At 40.9% G+C, this 17,536-nt stretch overlaps 1 protein-coding gene across 5 annotated transcripts in view; it reads right to left on the bottom strand.

Annotated features, from left to right (window-relative positions):
- The window catches only part of LRCH3 (leucine rich repeats and calponin homology domain containing 3), a 143,293-nt gene that overhangs the window by 81,970 nt on the left and 43,787 nt on the right, over positions 1-17,536 (bottom strand). For all 5 annotated transcript variants that reach the window (XM_075340389.1, XM_075340386.1, XM_075340388.1 and 2 more), the window contains exons 4-10: positions 14,360-14,465; positions 5,129-5,265; positions 4,923-5,032; positions 1,936-2,029; positions 1,550-1,670; positions 990-1,129; positions 675-751 (exon numbers count right to left, since the gene is read on the bottom strand). In XM_075340389.1, coding sequence (XP_075196504.1) covers positions 675-751; positions 990-1,129; positions 1,550-1,670; positions 1,936-2,029; positions 4,923-5,032; positions 5,129-5,265; positions 14,360-14,465 — 785 coding nt within the window. The remainder of the gene's footprint in view (positions 1-674; positions 752-989; positions 1,130-1,549; positions 1,671-1,935; positions 2,030-4,922; positions 5,033-5,128; positions 5,266-14,359; positions 14,466-17,536) is intronic.

Here is a 17,536-nt window from a genome sequence, read left to right as displayed (position 1 = left end):
ATGAGCCTAGTTACCACATCACGGTAAATGAGCTCAAATAATATTGGCCATTTTTATCTGATAAGTATTTTTTATTTCATGTTTTTTCTAAGCAGTGATGCATGTTCATATTCCTGTGTCCACTATTTGCATCGGTCAGCTTTTTTTGCCCTCTTGCTTGAGTGCAACTGTTATTGTGAGAACATAGGAAGCCTTTAGGCTCAGAGTCTATATAGGCAATTCTAGTACATTGAATACTTAATGAAGACAGGTTAAAAAGGGACCAGAGTGGCTCGTATTTTATTACTGCTACTCTGAGTATTCCAGTTTGAACACTTTTTTGTGCTTGGTGGAGCAATAAACAAAAAGAGCAAAAACTAAACACATTTGATCTCTATTTTCCAAGGACCGGAGCCTTGGAAAATAGAGAAGATTATAAAGTTAAAAAAAATGCCATCATAATGGATAAGTCAGAGAAGACAACTATTGTGTTAATCAGATGGTTGAATGCAATTAGGGAAGTATGAATATGATCGCATGTATATGACCGAGCGTGTGCATGCAAGCATATTTGCGTACATTTGCAAATGAATTTCCATTTTCGATAATCTTGTACCCAAGTATTCTCAAGAATACTGGAGTATTGCAATTTTACTGTAGAAATTAATGGACAATTGATATTGAAGATCTCTAACCTGCTGTGGTATAATTGTCCTCTTGCCTCCTCAGACTTTTGCTGCTCTCTTGCTTGTGCTTGTCTGAATGGTGAGTTCTGGGGAAAGAAAAAAAAAAAAAAAAAAAGAACATTGTGGGAGGACGATACTAACGGACTAAACTTTCAGATAAGGAATAGTGGCTATTTCAGTACTCCTTTGCCTAATCTGACATTCAAAAGGGATAAAATAATGAAAACGATCCATGTCACAAATCTGAGAAGATGATTTATTGATAAAGCCTGATTTCTAGAATATTTAAATGTTATCATTCTATACCTTAACTGTTTTCCTTACCTCATGAGACACTCGTCTCTCTTCTATATATGCCATGAATTGTGAGCTTAGACTGTCTCCTCTTGAGTGCCTCACTTCTTCGTCCTCTTCTTCTGTGGCAGAGCTATCTATGTAGTCTATCTGTTCCAAGTCGTTTTCCACTATTAAAAAAAGAAACCTTTATGAACACTATGGACCCCCCCAAAAAAAGCCTGAACCTACAAAACACTGGCTGTATGATTCCACTCATGTGTGTGTGACTCTGAAACGTTGCAGTGGGCCTAGTTGAAAAGGCTGGTTGCCTATGACTTACAGTTCTCTCCGTATGTACACATACGGTGAGAAATCAGTCAGTCAATGGTTCGGGCAGGGAGAAGCTGCCGAGAACACGCCTTTCTGACTAGTCACCTGTGCAGATTAGTTTCCGAATCAGCTACAAACAAGGCAGAAATCTTACAGCCGGTGTCTGACACATGTTGCCTTTTAAAAGTGAGAAATATGCAGCAGGGATATCAGAATTGCTTGTAACTAGAATTACTTTTGCGGATCAAACTTGACATTGCCACTTTCTGAGCACTTACCACCTCCGTTTGCAATTAATGAACTGCCCCGGGAATCTTGGTTTTGGTGATCTCGTCGTAACCTCTGCTCTTTATTTGCATCAGCTGTCCGAAAAGAAACGTCTGTAAAATCATCTGTAGGCTAGAATGATAAAGCATAATAAAAAAAAAAAAAGTTTAAAACTAAAAAAAAAATAAAAAAAAAATCAACAATTAAGCAATAGATATCTATTGCTTGAAATAAATCAATAAAACCTGTTCTGCTCCCTATCAGACAATGTAATTACACACAATATCCAGGAAGGTTATAGGATTGGCAATATCAGCAGTAGAAACATGAATTATATGCTAATGTCTAAGAAGCAGCCTTTTACTTTCACTTATAAATCTGAAGTTGTAAAGCTTACCTCATTGCCAGACCATCTCTTGTCACCGCTGTCAACACTGTTAAATCCGGAGTCCAGTGCCCCATACGAACGGATAGGATACACATCATCATGACTGTAGGAAGAACAGACTTTAGTATTTACTACATGGGATGTAATTTTTTGGGAGCCAAACTTAGATGATCTGCCACCAGGTGACTAGGTGCAGACATACAGTATATATATATATTTGTCTAATCCTTTTCCAGATGCCTTAGTACCCCATAACAGTAAAACAATTATTGCACTTGCTCCACAGCTAGGGTTCCTTCACTCATGCATATACTTGTCCTCCCCTCTGCCCTGTTCTACACTAAAGCGCATTATAGCCATCAGAAAATGCACGACACCAAAATCAGCCCATAGGATTAAGATTCACCAATTTCTGTATAAATTAAGCATTTCACTAGAATGAGAGAATTACTTTAAAGGTCCAGTCACACATAACGAGATCGTTACTACGTCACAGTTTCCAGATCGTTGTTAAATCGTTGGTGAGATGTCACACAGTCATTTTCCCAAATACTTTAGTAACGATGCAGCGACCTGTATAACTATCTTGTTGGTCGTTGGGACCCTGTCACACAGGAGCTATGTAACGATTCAGACTTCGAATAGGGGAGTAGTGTTTGACGCTATAAGCCACGTAGGCGTGCATATGCGTCGCCTTTTACACATCCCTCAGCTCCGATGGATGGCCAATACTGCGTTCTGATTAGGCGGCTGGGCTAGAAGGCAACTTTGTATCTGTTCATCCTTTGTACCTTTTTGAGCCTTGCGTTCAGGATAGAACCTGCGACTCCACCCGGATTCATTCGTACTTTGTTCCCGGTTGCTTGCTTGCTTTTTAGATCGAAGCTGCATCTGCACCCGGATTCATCCCTCCTTTGTTCCCGAGTGTTTGCTTACTGTTCTCAGCGCCAACCAATCGGTGCAGAGGGGGCGCGGAAAAGGTGACGCAACTACACGCCTACGTGTCACACTTTAAGTTCTCATCTAGGTCGTTAACGAGATCGTTGGTAGGTCTCAAACATACAGATCCATCCTGCCCAGCAGGACTCCAACGAGCAAAAAATGGCCCAGGACATTCAGCAATGACCAACAATCTCACAGCAGGAGGCGGATCGTTGGTATGTGTCAAACATAACGAGATCGCTGGTGAAGCCCTTGTTTCGTCACAGAAACTGTGACGTAGCAATGATGTAATTAGCGATCTCGATATGTGTGAAGCGGCCTTTAGTCTCACAGACATGTAGAAGAGACAAAGGAAAGATGGCACCTACGAAAACAATATTTGCCTACAGAAATAGGGTTAATCTGGAGGTAAATAGTGTTAGATTACAGTATTACAATTAACTTAAGGCCCAGTCACACACAACGACTTACCAGCGATCCCGAAAACGATGCGACCTGATAGGGATCGCTGGTAAGTTGCTTGGAGGTTGCTGGTGAGATGTCACACAGTCAGATCTTACCAGCGATGCAGGAACAATACAGGTCACAGTAGCGACCTGTATAACGATCTCAGCAGTCACTGTGACCCTGTCACACAGTGTCAAACACAGCGATGTGTCCTGCCCAGCAGGACATCGCCTTTGAAGAAAATGGCCTGGACCATTCTGCAACGACTAGAGATTTCACAGCAGGGGCCTGATCGCTGGTAGATGTCACACATAATAAGATCGCCAACGGGATTGCTACTGCATCACAGAAACCGTGACTTAGCAGCGATCTCGCTAGCGATCTCGTTATGTGTGACGGTACCTTTACTGAAAGTACAGCTACAAGTAGAATATAAGTTTATTTTCTCTTGAGAGCTGTTGGCTTTCAATGTCATAGTGAAATAATTAAATCCATTAAGATATCTTGTTTGGTCTCTAGAGTGGGGACACAGCCACCCCCACTTTTAAAATATGGGATTAATTAAAAAGAGGGGAAGTAGAGAGAGAGGAGAATTCCATCTTCAGTAAAGTAGGGCCTCCTGGTGTGGACAGATAATTAAAACTGGTATATTTGCTGTATGCAGATGAAAAGCCTGGGATTGGAATACCCTGAGCTTGAGAGACGTCAAATATATGTCTCATCTGAAGTCAGCTCTGCTGAATTTCAAAAGGAACCAACCACACTTTTTGGGGCTGGTAGTCAGTTGTGATTATTGGGGGTTTGTATTGGTCCAATATTTATGCCAGATATATTTTCAGCATTGTGATCCCGAGGGGAAGAAAATGCATATTTTTATATAATTGTATGATCACTGCATCAGCCCCAAATTAATATCTGTTGGATGATGCTATCCATGCCATATTTCATTTCTATAGAAAGGTAAAATTATGAGCGGACACATGATCACAATATCTTTCGCCAGGAACCTCCAGGGACTAAGATATCCTAAAAGTCAAGAATCTAAATTTTCTAGTGACTGAAGCTATATCCCATGAACAGCTCTGTTATGAGTCAATGAGAGGGGAGGTATGTGCGTGTATTAATAAAGGCAAATGCCAAATTAGGATTCTTGCATAATGCCAGGAAGATACATTTCTGTTTAGGGTTGTCCCAGATATATACATATATACAGTAGCGCTTCCCTCCAAAAAGACTTGTGCCACCCATGCAACAACAGGTCAAGTACTTTTCTTTTGTTAAACCTTTTTAATCTATGTAAATTGTATATAGTGTATGGTTTCTTCCCTTTTGTAACATCTTAGGCAGTGTTTATAAAAATATACATATTTTTCACATTAAATATATAAAATGTTATCGCTTTCTTCCTCTTGCTCTCGGCATCCATGAATCCATACACTAGCTTAAATGGGTGTCCAATCAGCCCATATGTACAACTGGTGGTGGCAGCTAGTAGTTTTTCTTAGTACGGTCACTACCAAGCTCCGCAATAACCCAAGGTATACATATATATTCCATGCATTGGAATCGGTTGTGTAATTTACTATAAGGTCACAGTGAGTACTTACCACGTACTAAAGCCTAAGGGTCTTCGATCATACTCTGGCAGTTCTGGAGCATTTTTGAGAGCTTCTATGTTCAGGTATTTGAATATATGGATTTTACCTTTAATACAAATCTGTTGAAATAGACGGACAATTGCCATTGGATACTATATATACCTGTCCAATACCAAGAATCTAAAGCACTCTTCTGAGGCAAATCAAGCACATACCTGTGCAGGGGGGTTTTGGAGGGGATTATTATCCAAGATTATGGACTGGAGGTGCCGAAGATTTCGGAAGCATGCTGGAATACTGGTTACTTTGTTGCAAGAAAAATCCAATCGCACCAGCGGCAAATCAGCAAGTTCTAGGAAGAAGCCAACACAAAACCATTCATTTAAAAATATTTCAAACCGAATAGTCATTGTAAAAAATATATATAAACATGCTTTTTTACCAATTTAAAAATACAGCAAAATGAAAAATCACTTACAGAAAATTCAGAATGGGTACCAAAAATTCCTCTAAAGTTCAGAGCATTAGGGGGGGGTCTCACTTCCTTTAATCCCTTAAAGGGAACATGTCACCAGATTTTTGCCACCTAATCTGAGAACAGCATAACGTAGGGGCAGAGATCCCAATTCCAGTGATGTGTCACTTACTGGGCTGCTTAGTGTAATTTTGATAAAGTCACTGTTTAATCAGCAGTAGGTTATCATTAGAGGACTACTTGGTGTCCTGCCAGGTAGTGCAGCATATTCATGAGCTCTGTATAACTGCTGGATCTGCAGCAGAGAAAACATTGATTTTATCAAAATGAGATCAAACAGCTCAGTAAGTGACACATAGTTGGAATCAGGATCTCTGTCTCTACATTATGCTGCTCTCAGATGGGCTGGCAAAAGCCTGGTGACAGATTCCCTTTAAGGACTCAGCCACTTTGTACGTTAATGACCCAAACCTCATTTTTCAGTGGCTAGCACTCCAGTCTTGCAGTGCTGGGGTCCAGGGTTCGAATCCCACCAAAGACATCATCTGCAAGGAGTTTTTATGTTCTCCCCGTATTTGTGTGGGTTTCCTCCCACACTCCAAAGACATACTGATAGGAAATTTACATTGTGAGCCCCAAATGGGAACCGTTTTGCCAACGTATGTAAAGTGCTGTGGAATTAATGGCGCCAAAAGTGAATATTATTTTTGCATTATGACAAGTGTCAATTTATGTGGTAATAACTAAATGTTTCTACACATTGCAGTGATTTGGAGGCTGTTTATTCGTGAAGAGTGTGCGCCATTGCTTGTTACTCAATCGAGCACTGGAGTCTAAAAATGCTTTGAGTTTCCCATTGACTTCCATTATACTCTGCACTCGATTCACACGCAAACAGCCCGATGCTCGATCGAGTAACAAGCAGTGGCGAGCACGCTCGCTCACCACTATTCCTGACACATTGTACTTCATGACAGTAAATTTAGGTCAATATGATTTGTATTTATGAAAGTAGCTAAAATTTGATCCAAATTTTTAAAAAAATTGCAAGTTTAAAACTTTTATTTTCTTAATTTGTTTTAAGAAAATAAAAGTTCGAAACTTGCAATTTTTTTTAAAAAAATTTCGTGTCATTAAAGTATTTTATTATACTTGAGAATCGCGCAAAATAGTTAATAAATAACATTTACCATGTCTGCTCTATGTCAGCATCATTCTTTTTTTGGGGGTAAAATGGTTAGGAAGAAGGTTAGCAATCTTTCAATATTTACTAAACCTATACTTTTAAAAGGACTGCTTTGCTTTTGAAGGGACTTTGAGGGGCCTATATGTCAGAAAACTAGCAAATATGACCACATTTAGAGCTCTGCACCCCTCAAAGTATTCAAAACCACAGTCAGAAAGTTTGGTAACACCTTAGGTGCTTCACAATTTATAAAACCTAGAGAGGGGAGGGGGGGAAGAAAAAAAAAAAAAAAAGGACTTTATTTAGCCTGACATTTTTCAATTTTCAAAGGGTAAAAGGAGAAAATGAACACCATAGTAAACAGCTACCCTATATATGGTGAAACGCTGCTGTTAGGGCACGCGGCAGGACTCAGAAGGGAAATAGTGCGGCATGATTTTTGGAGCATAAATTTAGTTGGAATAGATTGCAAACGTAGTTGCATATGCAGAACCCCCAAGTTGCCAAAGCAGCAGAAACCCCCATACAGGTGCTTTCACAGAGATTTGTAAAATATCACTACCTCGGTTTTCGTTGATAATTCGTCCAAATACAAAAATCGGTGAAATTCAAAATCCATGAAAACCGAAGCAATTATTTCCATAAGAATCAATGTAAATCCACTTCATTTGTTTTAGACACTCCAAAATACATACCAAAAACCCATTTTATAGAGAACTAGCTGTAGTACCCGGGCGTTGTCCGGGATATTAACTGTCTCTCTGTCTCTTTCCCGGTCTATTTCCTTGTCTGTCTGTGTCTCTCTCTCGCTCTCTCTGTCTGTCCCCGTGCCCCAGTCTGTCCCCCTGTGCTCCCGTCTGTCTCTTTCCAGGGCTGTCTGTTTCCAGGCCTCTCTTTGGACGTCTCCCTGTCTCTTTCCCAGTCTGTCTCTGTCTTTTTCTGTCTCTCTCTATCCGTCTTTCCACCGACATCATATTACCTCACACATAAGCTTCTTATACTAACAGTTTATTTTGTTTCTATAGCAACCACTGACAGTTGCTATTTATAGCCTGTAGCTCCCACCTCCATTCAGTTTAATAGAGACAGGATTTTTTTTAGTGTAAGTGTAAAGCACGGGATTAAATTTTCCCACCCAAACAGTCTATGACGTTCCCCGAGTCACATGGGGTGTCTGTGCAAAATTTAGTGATTGTAAATGCGATGGTGCGGATTCCTTTAGCGGACACACACACATACACACACCTTTATATATTAGATAAAAATAGTGTTTAATACTAAAAAACAATAGGAAATTAATATAAAACACTAATGTAAAGAATAAATACATTTTATCTTACATTTGTTACATACACTTTGAAACTGACGAGCGGGGTGATACATAATGCCACACAGAGCAGGGGAATACATGGATCACCCTTTGTTGTCGCAAAATTAGCAGCGTAGTCACATGGGCATGCCGACAAAAACAAAATCCGAGGCAAATTTTCAGAGGAAAAAGTCAACGAAAACCAAAACCAACGATAACCGACATCAACGAAAACAGAGGTACCACTGTATTGGGTAGTGAAAGTTAAATTTGATTTTTTCCCCATAAAAAAAAAAAATATATGTTATCTTAGTCCCAAATTTTACGTTTTCACAAGGGTAGTAGGATGCATTGCACAATAGATTTTCTCCAGACTACGATACCTCACATATGGAAACTATTGTTTTGTCACATAGAAAGACTGGGAATGACCGCCATTTGACTCTTAGGGCAGTTTCACACATCCGGCATTTCGCCCTATTGACGGCTCCAGCACACTCCAGTTCAGTGTTAATACTGTACAACGGCATCGCGGCAAGCTCCGGTCGCAAGCTCCGGTCACAAGCTCCGGTCACATGACAGCATGTGACCGGAGCTTGCCGCGATGCCATTGTACTATATACACTGTACTGGAGTGTGCCGGATCCGGCAATTCAGCGAAATGCCAGATGTGTGAAACAGCCTTTAGAGTGTAGTTTTTGCTGGAACAGATGGACGCCATGTAGCTTTTAGAATTCCTCCGAGGTGCAAAACCAGCAAACAGAGAAGGAGAAAGTGGTAAATTGGTTATAGTGATGGGTGAGCATTACCATACTTGGGCGCTCTGTGCTCGTTAAAAGCAGATGAACGCATGAAAGGGTGCAACTAGAGCACCCAAGTATAATGGAAATCCATAAGGAAAGCAAGCATATTTCCATAAAATTTCCCAGAATAATAATGCTCAAGTCCCCTATTGACTTCCACTATACACAGGTGCTAGAGTCGCGCCCATCCAAGCATCCAACAAGTACACAAGAATAATGGAAGTTAATGGGGGACTCTAGTATTGTTCTGAGAAATTTTCTGGAAAAATGCTTGAGTTCCCCATTGACTTCCACTATACTCGCTTGCTCGAGACGCGCCCATCCAAGCATATGAGTACCGAGCATGGTAGTGCTCGCTCATCACTACTGATTATATCTTATCCCCAGATGACGAAGCTCAAACATCTCCTGCTACAGTACAGGAGCGCTAATTTTAATATACAGAGCTTGGTCATGAGCATTATATACTGCTTCAAAGTATATTTACAGTATTTGATATCACGTAAAAAGAAACAAAAAAATAAACCCCACAAAAAAAACAAACCCTTTTTCGACAGTTGGTGACTGCGTGAATTTACCCACACTCACCCTCTGCTGCTCCAGTGCTGCCCCTGAGCTTTTTACACAGACTGCAGTGCTCATCACGACTACAGCAAGTGACCGTTGCAGCCAATCACAGGACACCCCATAAAAACGTTTAAAATCCTTTTTAGACATGGGTCCCGGCAATAACAATTAAAGGGCTGCGTCTAGTAAATGCCATTGGAAATAGTGTTCCATGAAACCCAAGGGTCCAAAGAATTTTGGATAATGAATACTGATACAGAGAAAGGAGGGGGCTGCTTGAACCACAGTAGGAAACCTCAATTAATTCACCATTGAAAGGGCTTGTGCCCCGGAAATGTACAGCTTTAGATACACGTTCGTGATTTGTCCGGGTGCTGTGGTAAGGCTTACTATAAAACAGAGGGGAACAATCCAGTTCACGTAAGGCAATTTAGGACAAAGCTTAATACAATGGCACACGCTTGAGTTTGTGGATTTCTCACCATGGGGCATTACCAGACTGCACACAGTGTATTGATCAAAATGTCTATTGTTCCAGAAATCTGCTTCTCATTTCCCCAATTTCAGCAATAAGTCATATATTTACTACTTAAGGGGTTAACAGCCACATATGCAATACTTTACTGGGCTGCTTTTTCCATGCCAACATAGTTTAAGCATTGCTCAGAATTTATGACAGCAAAAATATGTGCAGCGCTAAGTCTCTCCATCTTTCTGTATGTATCCATCATACAGGAAATGGGAATCTGAATTTTTATTATTATTATATATTGCTTATACAGCACTTTACCGAAATTATCAACACTGTCCCCATTGGGGCTCACAATCTAAATTCCCTATCAGTATGTGATTGGAGAGCAGTAGGAAACCGGGAACTCTGGGGAAACCCATGCAAACACGGGGAGAACATACAAACTCCTTGCAGATGTTGTCCTTGGTGGGATTTGAAGCCAGGACCCCAGCGCTGCAAAGTAACAATGCTAACCACTGAGCCACCGTGCCGCCAAACATTGGGATTGAAACCCTCTTTACAGTTCTTAGCATGAAATATTCAAACAGAAACAAGACCTTTCCACTAAGCACAAGGATATTGTTAACATGCAGTCAGGACCTTACTGTCAGCCACTAGACGTGAAAGGCACGTAATCCAGGAGCTGACAACTGGAACACAGAGGAAACCATGAAATGAAAAATGCAGTCAAATTCGTAATATGGGAGTCTAAAGCTCTGCAGACGGCAAATCCCAAGTCTTACATGTACCGGAAACTGCTAAAAAGATTCCTCTCCTATGAAACAAACATTCTTCTATTACATTGTCAGTGCTGTCCAGGTGCACACTCACACAGTAACAACCTAAGGGCCAGTGCAATTCTCCAAAAATTGCTGCATGCACTAGTATGGCCGACCAATGCATAATGCAATCATTAGGAGACCACTGACAACACACAGCCAATCCTGTCTGCATGGAGGCGAGGGTCCCCGGAGCCAGGCCTAAGGGTAGGTGTGCACGCTGCGTTCTGTCAAGTGCAGAAAAAAATGCACCCTCTGGCAGACTGGACAACTGTAAACACTGCGTTTGTCAAAAAAAATGCATCCAAACCATATGCATTTTGCAAGCATTTTTTGTCAGTGCGGTCCCACGGCAATTCAGCTCTGCTACATGCCCGCTGACAGCAGACAGTCGCGCGATGAGAATGAACTAGGATGAACTTCACCAGACTTCATTGTCATACCGCGGCTCTGTCGGTGTGTCGCGTCCTGATTAGCGGTCACCCATGAAGGACTCACCAGAGACCGCAAACCCCTGAGTGACTAAAGTGAGCAAGCGCGATCAGCGCTGCCATCACGCAGGTTACCCCCACAGCTGGAGTCCTCCACCTGAGAGCGGTGCCGCGGGTAACCTGATTGATGTCATCGCTGATCGCACAGCTCAATTTAGCCACTCGGACGATTTGCTGTCACTATTTGAGGATCCAGCTGTGGCTGCGGGTAACCTGAGTGACGTCATCGCTGATCGCACGGCTCACTTCAGTTGCTGTGTGGAGCTGACAGCGAGCGGCGGTGTTCTACGGCCGCACCTGTCAGCTTCATGTAGCAGAGCTGAAAGCGTCGGGGGACCTGGTGTGGATTACGCCGGACCTGGAGGGGTGTTTGGGGATTTTAATAAAGTGGTGAAAGAGGGTGTTTTGCTTTTTTTTTTTCTTTTATTCCAAATAAGGGATTTTTTGGAGGTGTGTGTTTATTTTTTTAACTTACAGGTTAATCATGGAAGGCATCTTGGGGAGACGCCTGCCATGTTTGAGGCTTTATCTTGGCTGGTTTTAAAATTGGGGGGGGAAACCGCACGTCGTTTTTTTGTTAATTTTACTGCACGATATAGACCCGCCCACCGGCGGCTGTGATTGGTTGCAGTGAGACAGCTGTCACTCAGCGTGCGGGCATGTCTGACTGTAATCATAGGCGCCGGTGGGCAGGGAAAGCAGTGAATACGAGATGGAATTATGAGCGTCCGGCATTTTCAAAAGAGGAAAAGCCGCCAGAGCAGTGCGACAGCCGTGCAGGGCCGCGCCGGTGATCGGTGAACGTTGAGTATGAAAGAGAGAGGGAGAGATTGACAGACATCGACAGAGAGAGACTGAAAGACCTGCATTTTGTCAAAAAAGCATGCGGAACGCAACAAAAATGCCGTCCAAGTGCATTTTGGTTGCGTTTTGACACATCAATGATTTCAATGGGTGCAGAATGCAGCTACAATGCACAAAGAAGTGACATGCTGCTTTTTTTTCAGCAGCGATTTTTGGCATCCAAAATGCTGCATTTAAAAACGCAGCTTGCGCGTTGAATTTTCGGACTTCTCAGACTTTGCTGGGGAAGGAGAATGCATGCACTTTGACACTGAAATGCTGCAGTTGAAAACGCAACGTTAACATGGAAAAAACGCAACGTGCGCATATAGCCTCAGACAGCGAGTTCTATGGCAGATAACCTGCCGGTCATTACACTTGGGACAAGCACTATGCCATCAGTGCTGAAAAACATCAATCTTTCATGCTTCATTCAGATGACTTTTTGATGTGTTCCTGCCATTTTTCCTTTGACACATTGCATCTATGTGTTGCCTGAATGGATGCACTTTTCCACAGTTTGAGTAAGAGAATCTTGAAAAAAACTTTTTGAATGATCTGCACATAAGAAAAACAGATGCCAAAGATTGTAAGATCAGACATGAACCAAAAATGCATGAAAACTTGTTCCAATACAATTATAAAAAAAGAAAAAAAAACAAAAAAACCAAGGAGGTCCGTATTTTCTTGTTTGCAAAAAAAAAACAAAAAAAAACAACAAAACACAAACATCTCAAAAACACATGAATGAGATCAAAATCAGAGGGAGTATACAGCCAAACACTGTAATATACACATTTACTTGGTTATACAAAATTAAGTCACACAAACCACTGACTATGTGCAGTTTAGTGTAAACGCAATGTATCTATAACAAAAGGTGAGACATTTCAGCCAAACCATGTATTTTTGGAGCCCTGATACCACTTTTTCAGACACACAGATGTGTTGTGAGCGTGGTTCAGAGAACAGATCATTCATTTAATTTTCTAAGGCTACTTTCACACATCCGGTTTTTGCTCTGCGGCACAATACGGCGCTCTGCAGAAAAACCGCTTTTTTTGCCGCCGGTTGCGGGTTTCTTTGCATAGACTTACATTAGTGCCGTATTGTGCTGCATGGGCTTGCGTTCGGTCCGGTTTTTGCCGCATGCGGCAGATTTAGCCGATGCCGCGGCCGGATGGAACGTTGCCTGCAACGTTTTTTGCTCCGGCAAAAAAAAACGCATCGCGCCGCATCCGGCCGCTGCAGCGCATTTTTCAATGCATGCCTACGTACGCCGGATGCGGCGCGATGCCGAAAAAACCGCATCCGGCCGCCGCATGCGGTTTCTTCCACTGCGCATGCTCAGTAGCGTGTCGCAACCGGAAAAAACCGGACCGGCCGCATGTAAAAACTTATGCAAAGGATGCGGTGTTTTCACCGCATCCGTTGCATAGGTTTCACAGCCGGATTGAGCCGCACGGCTCAAACCGGATGTGTGAAAGAAGCCTTACAGGGCATTGCCATTACCGTAGCTTGTGCTGGATTCTGGCCTCCTCAGTGCACTTCTCAATAAATATCCATCTATGTATTCATATTCAAGATCTCAAGGCATATATAACTCTTAAAAAATACCAGCAATTTGAGAGACTGACAATGGAGGGCCGTTCCTGTACCTCCTCTAGACAAAGATCAATTAGCAGCAATGATAGAGGAAATTATTATACATAACTTTTAAAATAAAAAAAAATATCTTAAAAATTGCGCAGTGATGCAATCATAAAAAATGTGAAAACATTCAAGTCCAGAAAGGACCAACCCTTTATTGTCAATTGTGTGATCGCACATTGTATTACAGCATTGATTTGAATGTATAACCAATAGGCAAAACTAAGTCATATATATTGTCATTATATTTGCTCCAAATAACACCACTGTGATTTTGGTTTGTTTCATGGGTTATGGTCAATAGAACCAGGACAATATATATTGACACATGTCTTCTTTTCTTGAAGAAACACTAACTTTATATATTGCATCAATGCGTTATAATTCGAGGTTTTGTTCTCACTAGCACGTACCTAGCTTTAAATTTATAAGACTGGGATTTTTGCCTATTATTCAGATTAATGCAAGTTATAATCCTTTGTCTGTCAATATATGACACTAACGTGACATTATTGAACTTCTGAACCTTTCTGACAAACAATGATATATACCATCTTCAACAAGAGTGGTGTCTATGACATAGGTTCATTCATGGTTGGTCCTTTCTGGACTTGAATGTGGTTTTCTGTGTTTGCACAATTTTTTATGATTGCATCACTGCGCAATTTTTAAGATTTTTTGATTAAAAGTTTTGTATAATCATTTCCTTTATCATTGCTGCTAACTGATTCATATATAACTCTTCAGTAAAGCGGACACACAAGAATAAAATCCTCTAAAATACAATGACCGCTATAACAAGGTTAGCCTTTCTAAACGTTCTCCAGCTCACCTTCTGGTAGCCGCACCAAATGATTCCTCCTAATGTTGAGGTCCCGTAGTGACTCTAGTTTACCAATCTGCCGGGGAAGTGTTTGGATCTCGTTACAGCTCACATCCTGTAGAGAACAGGGAAAATAATGAATATGGTTGGACCAAGGAAGGTTGCCTACCGTGCCCAAAAACTGCAAATCTGGCATTTTGATGTTTTTTTGGATACGCTGTTAACCAATCAAATTAGTTTATTCATATTTTGATAGATCAGACTTTTCCAAACACAGCAATACCAAATGTGCATTTTATTTGGTTTTGTCTCTTCATTTTTAATGTGATAAAAGAGGATCAATTTGAACTTATTTTTTTCATATTATTTAATACCTTATTATTTTTTTTGTTTTTTTCTGTATTTAATAGTCCCCTTAGGGAACTTGAACCTGAAATGGTCTGATGACTTGTTCTAAATACAGCAATTCCACAGCATTGATGAATATAGAAGAAATCACAGTCTCCTATGAACGCCGCCTACAAGCTGGTTTTCACAGGAATATTGTAATGACAAATACAGAGGTCTTCAGTAGACCCCTAGCTGTCATGATAACACATTGGTGTCCCAAAATCAAGTTGCAGGGGTGTCCATGAGTGGTCAGAACATGCTAAATGCCGCCGTCAGAGATCGACAGAACATTTCACAGGTTAATAGCCGCGGGCCCTAATCTGCAGGGAAAGATGCAGGCTCGGCGTGTGAGCCTGTATCAAAGGCAGGGAGAGGACTTCTGACGTGCATAGCACATCATTAGTCGTCAGGGGGTTAGATCAGGCTTTCGTGATAAAGGATTCTTTATTTTTATTGTTTGCAATAACTTTTTACATATCACAATTTGCATATTAAAAAAAAAAGAAAAAAAAAAAAAAAACACAAATCTTGCAATTTTCACATTGGAGCTTTATTATAATAACTTCTTAGGCTGTGGGCGCACGATCAGAGATCACAGCGTTTTGGGCGCAGCGTGTTTTCAGTGTGTCCAAAACGCTGTGTTGTACAGTACAAGCACAGCGGATGGGATTTATAGAAATCTCCTGCCCATTGTGCTTGCTTTTATCACAGAGTAAACTGACCTTCAGTGTGGCTTCACAAGCCGCTGCATGTCAATTTATTGCTGCAGAGCCGCAAGTCTTAGTGGGGAGGACCGAGAGAAAGTCCGCAGCTGCCCGAACCCTAATCGTGGGCATACCATCAGGACACAGGGTATCCTGATGGTGTGCACATACCCTTATTGTTTCAAAAATAACACAACACATGTACCTAGCCACAAGGGTCGGACCCAGACAATATATTTTACATTAAAAGTGTCAAATGAGCCTGTGCAAAAGTAATTGCTTATTTTGATTGGCGGCACCTATGTCATCAGCTGGGTATATAGAGGTGTCACCTGTCATTGTAATCCTGCCAGTGATAATAAGGAACCTTGCTTAACCCCTTCACAACCGGCCAATTTTTGTAAAACGGCAAAAAAAATTCCAAATGCGGAAAAATTGCAAAAAAAGTGCGATAGCACTATTCTTTTTGAGATATTTTATTCACTATATGGTAAAACTGATGTGTGGGTGTGATGCCTCAGGTCAGTGCGAGTTTGTAGACACCAAACATGTATAGTTTTAATTTTATATAAGGGGTTTAAAAAAAAAAACAAAAAAAAAAAAAAACAGAAGTTTGTCCGAAAAAAGTGGTATACATTTTACGCCATATTCCGTGATCCGTAGAGTTCTTATTTTTCGGGTTTTATAGCTCAGTGACAGCTTATTTTTTGCGTCTCATGCTGACATTTTTAATGGTACCATTTTTGCGTAGATGCTACGTGTTTGATCGCCTGTTATTGCATTTTGCGCAAAAATATATGACGACCAAAAAACGTAATTTTGCCGTTTGGAAATTTTTTGCCGCTACGTCGTTTACTGATCAGATTAATTGATTTTATATTTGGATAGATCGAGCGTTTATGAACGCGGCGATGCCAAATGTGTGTACATTTTTTATTTTTTAAACCCTTTAATTTTCAATGGGGCGAAAGGGGGGTGATTTGAACTTAGTTTTTTTTAAAAAAAAATTTTTTATTTTACTAGTCCCAATAGGGGGGCTATATGGATCAACAATCCGATTGCTCTGCCATATCTGCTGATCACAGCTTTACAGCTGTAAACAGCAGATATGCTCATTTTCTGTGAAACCAAAAGTAATTCATGTGAGCCACAGGAGTTAACACATGACCCTGTGTCACCATCACAACAACCGGAAGTCACGTCATCACGTCACGTGACTTCCGGTATCGACCGTTGAGTAAATGTTTACCGCTGATGCAATTATAATGGCGCTGTCAACATATTGACAGCACCATTTAAGGGATTAAACGGCACGAGCAGATAATGATTCTGCTCCTGACTGGCAGGCACACATCTCAGCTGTGAAAATCAGCTGAGATGTGCGCCGATCGCGGCATGCTGCCGGCGGCAGACCGCGGGCAGTAACACTATGACCGCTAGGACTTAATATAGAAATAAGAAAGTCTGAGTGGCCAGAGTGAAAACTGCAAGATTACCATTTATTTATTTTTTTTAATAAAGATCATAATATAAAAAAAAATAAAAATATAACACTAAAACCTAATTTAAACAAATCAATGATTTTGTGAATATACACTTCAGTTAAGTCACTCCTGAGGACATATATTGGCTGTGGGGGCATAAGAAGATGTAAAGTAACAGTGCTCAGATTCTGGACATATCCTTAATGTGGGGTTCATATATCTGGAATTCTGACACAGAGAGGGTTGTGTAGAGATGAGTTATTACAGCACTATAGAACTTGTAATGAAACGAGAGAAGAAAAACGACCGACAGAGCCCAATTGCTGAATGTGAAAAGGACTTTATTAAGGTAATTGGTAGTGACCAGTTTTCTCACACGTGATCCACAGTTTGCTCATATATATACACCTGTTATCTCTGGTAATTTTGATTTCTATACTATGTATACTATTATCTTCTATACTGCGTATATGATAATCTGAATATTTATATGATTCTCAAGTGATTGTTGATTTACCTACCGGGAATTTCTGACATTGGTGTTCTTCTTGTGATTGTGCCGCTCACCATTTACCTTAAGGGGAACCTGTCAGCAGAAATTTCCCCTA

The sequence above is a fragment of the Anomaloglossus baeobatrachus genome, chromosome 3 (genome assembly GCF_048569485.1).
Source record: "Anomaloglossus baeobatrachus isolate aAnoBae1 chromosome 3, aAnoBae1.hap1, whole genome shotgun sequence".
Taxonomy (NCBI): domain Eukaryota; kingdom Metazoa; phylum Chordata; class Amphibia; order Anura; family Aromobatidae; genus Anomaloglossus; species Anomaloglossus baeobatrachus.
This window is presented reverse-complemented; position numbering and strand designations above follow the sequence as displayed.